Source organism: Magnolia sinica, chromosome 10, assembly GCF_029962835.1.
Source record: "Magnolia sinica isolate HGM2019 chromosome 10, MsV1, whole genome shotgun sequence".
Classification (NCBI taxonomy): Eukaryota; Viridiplantae; Streptophyta; class Magnoliopsida; order Magnoliales; family Magnoliaceae; genus Magnolia; species Magnolia sinica.
Genome location: NC_080582.1, coordinates 84,827,221 through 84,834,459, shown reverse-complemented (window position 1 = coordinate 84,834,459; position 7,239 = coordinate 84,827,221). Strand labels below are relative to the sequence as shown.

At 43.9% G+C, this 7,239-nt stretch overlaps 2 protein-coding genes across 2 annotated transcripts; both read left to right on the top strand.

Moving 5' to 3' along the window:
* The first annotated feature begins 246 nt into the window (after positions 1-246).
* LOC131217657 (pathogenesis-related protein PR-1-like) lies at positions 247-762 on the top strand. Its single transcript, XM_058212604.1, has one exon. The coding sequence runs from the start codon at positions 247-249 to the stop codon at positions 760-762; it is 516 nt and encodes a 171-aa protein (XP_058068587.1).
* A 5,032-nt stretch (positions 763-5,794) lies between these two features.
* Positions 5,795-6,310, top strand: LOC131217656 (pathogenesis-related protein PR-1-like). The gene has a single exon (XM_058212603.1). It carries the CDS (start codon positions 5,795-5,797, stop codon positions 6,308-6,310), a length of 516 nt encoding a protein of 171 aa, XP_058068586.1.
* The last annotated feature ends 929 nt before the right edge of the window (positions 6,311-7,239 follow it).

Here is a 7,239-nt window from a genome sequence, read left to right as displayed (position 1 = left end):
TCCAACGGCCAGCTTTCTTCCACATCACACAACTTCTAGCCCTTGATCAAATGAACCCAGACCCTATTTCATCATATACAACTCATACCAAAACATCTTTCAAATCTTAGCCAAAAAACAACTAAAATCTCTCCTCTAATCTCCCTCCATTTCAGTCTCCTATTTAAACAAGCCCCACAGCTTATGAGCCCATCTCAACCACACACTAGTTTTGTTTCATTATCCGACTCACCAACTTCACCACCAATGGCTCCATTTGCACTGATCCTGACCACCCTTTTCATGTCCTTGTCATTAACCCTCTTAATCAGCCCAATCAGCACCGTTGATGCGAGTGCTAATAAGACCGAGCTGATCGAACAGTTCATGGAGGCCCACAACAGTGCACGGAAAACGGTGGGGGTCCCACCGCTCAGATGGGAACCTCTCCTGGCCACATATGCACGTGTGTACTCGAACCAGAGGCGGCACGATTGTGAACTGGTGCACTCGCCAGCATACACTTTCGGTGAGAACATCTTCATCGGGCAGGGCCGCAGGTGGACCGCCAAGGACGCGGTTGCAGCATGGGTGGCTGAGAAGCAATGGTACCACTACTCCGACAACTCATGCAACGGCCCAGATTGCACGCACTACACCCAGATCGTGTGGCGCACCACGGAGCAGGTGGGGTGCGCGAAGATCATCTGTGACAGCGGCTGGAGCTACATCACGTGCGAGTATTACCCACCTGGGAACTATGTTGGAGAGAGGCCTTACTAGAATGGCCCGCTGATATTGGTGGGCCATATTTCTAACATGCGCCGGGGGTTAGGGTTGGCGTGAAACCATATTTTCAAATAGCACCACATGGTGCACGTTAGTTGTGTACAGTAATTCAACTGATTGGTTGATGTGCATGTATTGCATTGTTTCATTTCAAAAAATAAATGAGAAATGCCGAGGCAAGTGATTCTTGGCACATGTGGTTATTTTGCACACGTATGAATAATCCGGGCCACCCAATAGGTGGGATCTACTTAGAATGCTCTAACCCAGGAAACTCTGACTAATCCTCTCGTCAGGTGGTGGACTGCACGAGCGCAACGAATATTGGCTGTTGATCTTTTTTTCAACCGTCCATTCTTATCACACGTGTGTTTGTGGGCCACACCATGAAGATCAAATGTAGCAAAGTCATTAGATCACACCGTTGAAAGTAATGGACAGCTGATGGTTTGACTAAACATACAGGTGCTGGCCACCTACCGAGTGGGTTGGCCCGATGGTGTGAGCCATCTTTTACACGGCCCGGATGTTGTGCACGCGTAACACGTGTTGGAAAAACGAGTTTTTGAGTCGACTTGGTTGGGTTTTGAGTCGAGTCGAACTATGGTTTGGCCCATCTCTGTTTCAGAACAGTATTGTGCGGACCATATTAAACTGGTGGCAACCTGAGATTGGATCTCAACCGTCCACTCGTGAGGATTATGATCCAGCACTGACGTCGGTACTGGAGGGGTCACCACGGAAACGGAGTCCGGTGAATGGCTCAGGATCTCAGGTGATCAAGTTTCAAAGGCAGGTGAATAACTTGTGGAATAAGCTTTATGCAAGGACTTCTAGAGCGTAGACTCCTATGTTAGTTTCTTACCATTTAAAAATTAGAAGAGACTCATCTCCTCAATCCAAACCATCCAAATTATAGGTGGAAATGTGGATGGATAATATTTTTAAGATTATACTCATCAAGAAATCTTAACCATCTAAGTAATTGTTGTCAAATGGAAAGTTTGAAGTAAACTAGTGAGTGGTCCAGATTCAATGGGAAAGTAAGGTGGTTAACCCTATCCTCTCAGTGAAAATTTTCGGTTATTATTCATCCTCATTAGGCCAGAGATTTGAACGGGTGGATTGCAATTCAACCATGCCCTGCGTACCTTTGAAGAGTCACCACCATTTAAAAATGTGCAAAACTAACACACGAGTCTAATAATATATGCATGACGTTTCGTAGTACATCCGGACGTTTTTTTTTTCGTCCGGACTGCAGCGATTTGATTTGCAGTTCATATTGCATTGATCCAAACCATTTGTTTGATGAGCCTCATCGTAGATGTGTGATATCCTAATAAATTTACAAGACGAGAAAATCCTGGGCCCACAAAGCAGTGATAAAAAACTCACAGTTCATACTCAAAGAAAAACAGTTAAATGACGAAATTGCCAAAGTATTCAATAGATTTTTTTTTCTTTTTTTTACCATATTCCATTGAGGTGGGGCCCATCATATAAACATGATCCTCGATCCAACAACTACACAGCCCCAACATGAAAATACGAACAATCTCACCGTGGAATGCCAAAGTGGCACACGTTTACGTTATCCAGGATGTTCATAAGGCTTTCTTGGGGCTGAATATTCTTAAGGTTGAAAGTCCGGCTAGTCTGTGAAGTGGGCCACACATGTATATAAATTAATACACACTAAGAGAAACGATAAGCAACGTCCCCGTTTTCTGCATTCAACGATCTTCGGTTGTCCACCTGATGAGTCATCTGACCTCAACTTTAGGATGGGACAAACACATTGAGGGAGCTCTTTGATGGACGTCCTGGATTCCATACACGTGCCACGATTGCAAGGATGGTGCAAACTGTCTTCTTTTGCGTCTCTAGTATTGAGGAGAGTCAGACAAATAGCAGTCATTTGCACGTGGAATGATCGCATGCAAACGTCTCTTCTGTATGAACACAAGGAAGAGTCCCGCTCATCCCATGGTTAAAAAAATCAATCAAGTATGATGCCGAAGTGGATCATGTTAAGATTAAAGTGAAAAGATAAAATATTAATTACCTAAAGATAGGGTTAAGATGTGTTATGATGTTGCTATCTTGAAGGTGAGATTCGCAATATACTGGTGATTAAATCAATTTAGAATAGAGTTACAACAAATATGTATACAATAAGTCTTTTCTTCAATATAGGAGAAATGTGGGATTTATACCGTAAAATCAAAAAACTACACACCGAACACACTTTTATAGCATACGGCCCTAACTTACATTTTGTTACAACTTATCATTTGAAAACTGTTTGTAATTTACTATCTAAAAAAATTATTAACAATTTAGCACCTAAAAACACTAAATTTTCAAAAACCATCCAAGACCAAAAATGGAGAAAAGAAGAAGGTGAAGAGAAATTGTTGGCATTATTATATTTGAATTAACTCAAAGATGTGTTTATATAGAATCACAAGAAATACTTTAAAACTCTTTCTATGAAAAGACACCTTTTTCATGGTGTCTTTTTAATAATGGCATCCATTTATTATTAATGACATCTTTTCACTACTATTTTGAATTCAAATGATGCTCCATTTACCAAAGGCTTCATGAAAGCTTCATGAATTGCCGTTAATAATCACAAAAAACCACAATCCTTATTTCAAAATTTCCTTTATAAATTAAAAAATCATTTTATTGTTTTGAAAAAACTCAATAAAACAAGTCCCACTGGGAGTCCGAGTCGACTCGTAGAAGCTTAGATTAGGATTGTGTGTGGGTCCCACTCTGACATATGCATGACATCCACTCTGACCAAAATCATGCCTAAAATCACGTACTGTGGCCCAACTGGTATTAAAATAGCCTGATTTTTTAGTATGTGAGTGTCCATTCATCTCGGAGTGTGTATCTTATGAATTACAATCCAGAAGGTTTTGTTGACGGACGACCCATCCCAACCGTTCCTCGTGGTGTTACCCATGGATGGTGAAATTGAGGGGTGCACCTTGTAGACGGAGTGGATGTGGGCCCTATATCACGGTGGGGCCACACATGAAATTGTAGAATTACAGTTATTATAAAATTGTAGCATAGGAACCAGGCTCCTAACTAAGAGCTTTGAGGAGCCCACACGCGTGTATAAGTCAGCTAATGTACACACAACGACATATGCCAGCATGCCACACACTTGAAAAATCGAAGCCGTCCATCATGTAGACCTCAATGCTACTACAGAAGGATAAATCTGGTCCACTCAGTAGGTGTGCCATGATATTAGAAATAAGTGGACAGCTTACAAAAGATTGGCCGGTTTTTCACAACCATACATTTGTTCAATTAATTATGGTCCACGAAACTAGTGGACCGATCTGATTCTTGGGATGGGTAATCCACAGTGGTACTCTTCTGATTGATGGTTTTGATATGTAGCATATGTGCCACGCTGGCATATGTGGTGACGTGTGGCACCCGAAAGATAATTCAAAGATAAGTAAATTATTGTTGATCCTGAGGGTATTTTGGTCATAATGGTTAAGATGGTTGCTGCATCTGTGCTCGTTTGAAGGTCAGTGGTATGATTGGAAAGCAAGGCTCGGAACGGAAGGCCTGGATTAAAAGATACTGGGATGAGAAGTCATCTTACGGGCGGGAAAAGCAGCCGTCACAGCTCATTTGATTATTGCATTATTCAGTTTCTTTAGATTATCTTCTCTCTCAGCATTAGTGTGCGTTCTACACCATTTATCTAAGTGGGCACAGGTCATCCACACCATACATCGAGCCCATCAGAATCATGGGCCCATCCTAGGTAGAGCATAGCCACATAATTACCACAAATTTGCCTGCTGAATCTATTTGATGGTGATGGGCAGCAATTGGGCGGTTCGGAAGGTTCTACAAGTGCAACACTGATGGAAGGTCTGCATTGCGCGTAGATGCAATAATTGGAAGCAAACACACACAATAGTCCAGTAGAGGTGAAATGGGCTTGGGGTCCAGACCAGTCCAATGAGCCTGGCCCGCTTTGAACTGGGTTTGGTTGTATTTCCCAGACTAGTAGTTGCATCCAAATGGGCCAGCCCGACTCAATTGTACACGTGTTATATCCTACGGATATCATTCTAGATGTCTATTTCTATACGTATGTGGGACCCACTTGATTATCTGATGGATTACTAACATTCACCTTCAAAAATAGAGATTCGATCAATTTTCGGGCCTGTCCGGTTCTGGGTGCATCTAATTTTTTGTTCGGGCTTCGGCCGGCTGCACTAGGCCCATGCCGGGCTCGGGTCCAGGGACTGTACCAAACCCGACCCATCAGCACTCCCTGCCGACTAGATCATGGTCCCGATCAGTACACGCTAACTCCATGATATTTCCCACACTTGAAATTCGATTCCGGAAGATTTCCATACTATCGTACTTCACACACCATGCCTTAGCTATATCCAATGGATAAGGATTCAATTGACGGGTTAGCAATCCTACATGCCCCACCTTATCTGCCCACGTGGGACATGGATGTGAGATCCAAGCTGCCCAAGAGATGGGTACCACCGTCTACATGTCTCGGCAGCTTAAGCTAATCAACTCACCGCAATGGACCACAATGTTAGAAACAATCGATGAAATAGAAAAAGTCAGACAATTTTTTTTAGCCGTCCATTTCGTTTTCATCAAATGCGGCCCTCGGATCTTTCACACGTGTAATGCATGGGGGCTCAGCAAATCTCTTCCACTAAAATCTCAGGTTTCAAAAAAGCGAAATGGCAAGTCCCACAATCAAAGCAAGCCGCTTCAGAAACAAACCATAGAAAGCATCTCCTGCCGCTAAAGTGCAAAACGGACAATCCAAGTGCCAGCTTTCTTCCACATCACACAACTTCTAGCCCTTGATCAAATGAACCTTTACCCTATTTCAGGCTCGTATTTAAACAAGGCCCACCAGCCCATCACAACCACACACTCGACAATCAAAACACAAAAACTAGTTTTAGCATTGTTTGATTATCCACCTCCAATGGCTCCATTTGCACTAATCCTGACCACCCGTTTCATGTCCTTGTCATTAACCCTCTTGATCAACCCAATCAGCACCGTTGATGCGAGGGCCAATAAGACCGACCTGATCGAACAGTTCATGGAGGCCCACAACAATGCCCGTAAAGCTGTTGGGGTCCCACCTCTCAAATGGGAGCCTCTCCTATCCACATATGCACGTGTGTACTCGAACGAGAGGCGCCACGACTGCGCGCTGCTGCACTCGCCAGGGTACGCTTTCGGTGAGAACGTCTTCATCGGACAGGGCCACAGTTGGACGGCGAAGGATGCGGTGGCAGCATGGGTGGCTGAGAAGCAATGGTACCACTACTCCGACAACTCATGCACCGGCCCAGATTGCACGCACTACACCCAGATCGTGTGGCGCACCACAGAGCGTGTGGGGTGTGCGAAGATCATCTGTGACAGCGGCTGGAGCTACATCACGTGCGAGTATTACCCACCGGGGAACTATATTGGAGATAGGCCTTACTAGAGTGGCCCACTGATATTGGTGGGCCATCTATCCGACGTTGGAGTCTAACATGCGCCGGGGGTAGAGGTGGTGCATGTCAGTTGTGTGCAGTAATTCAATTCATTGCTTGATGTGTATATGTATCCGTATTGTTTTATTTCATATAATAAATGAGAAATGCTAAGGCAATTCATGCAAAGAGATAGTGATGAGGTGATTCTTGACACGTGTTTACATTGCACATGCGTGGATGATCCAGGCCACCTAATGAGGCAAAAATCAGGAGATCACACCGTTGAAAGTAATGGATAGCCGATGGTCGTCTGACTATAAATGCAGGTGCCGACCTACCAACTGGGTTGGTCTGATTTTCGTGGGAGGAAATCTTCATAGTGTGAACCATCTTCTGCACGGTCTGGATGTTCTACATATGTAACACATGTTAGAAAAACTTGTAGAGGTTTTGAGTCAACTCGACTGGGTTTTGAGTCGAGTCGAACTATGGTTTGGCCCAGTTCTGTTTCAAAACGGTATTGTGGTGGTCCATCTCAACCAGGTGGAAGCCTTAGATTGGATCTCAACCACCCACTCATGCAAGCAGCCACCATAGAGTGACATAAATGTACGGTTCACACCAAGGAATTTTCATGAAGATCTGGTGGACTTGTAATGGATGATTAAGACAAATGAAAGCCAACGTCCTGGATTTTACAAATATCCATTAATAGATGGATGGGAATTGTCTGATTAATCTTTTTCTGAGACTATGCTCCATCTCCAGTGGTCCACACCATATGGACGATCCGTGAAAGAGAGGATTAGACTTCTAATAGCTGGCTGCGCTGTTCATCCGGTGGGCCCCACCGTACAATCAGTAGGGATAGAATTAGGGCTGAAAGTCGGCCGGGTTGGTACTCAACCCTAGCCCAACCCAAGGTTCCTATACCTCA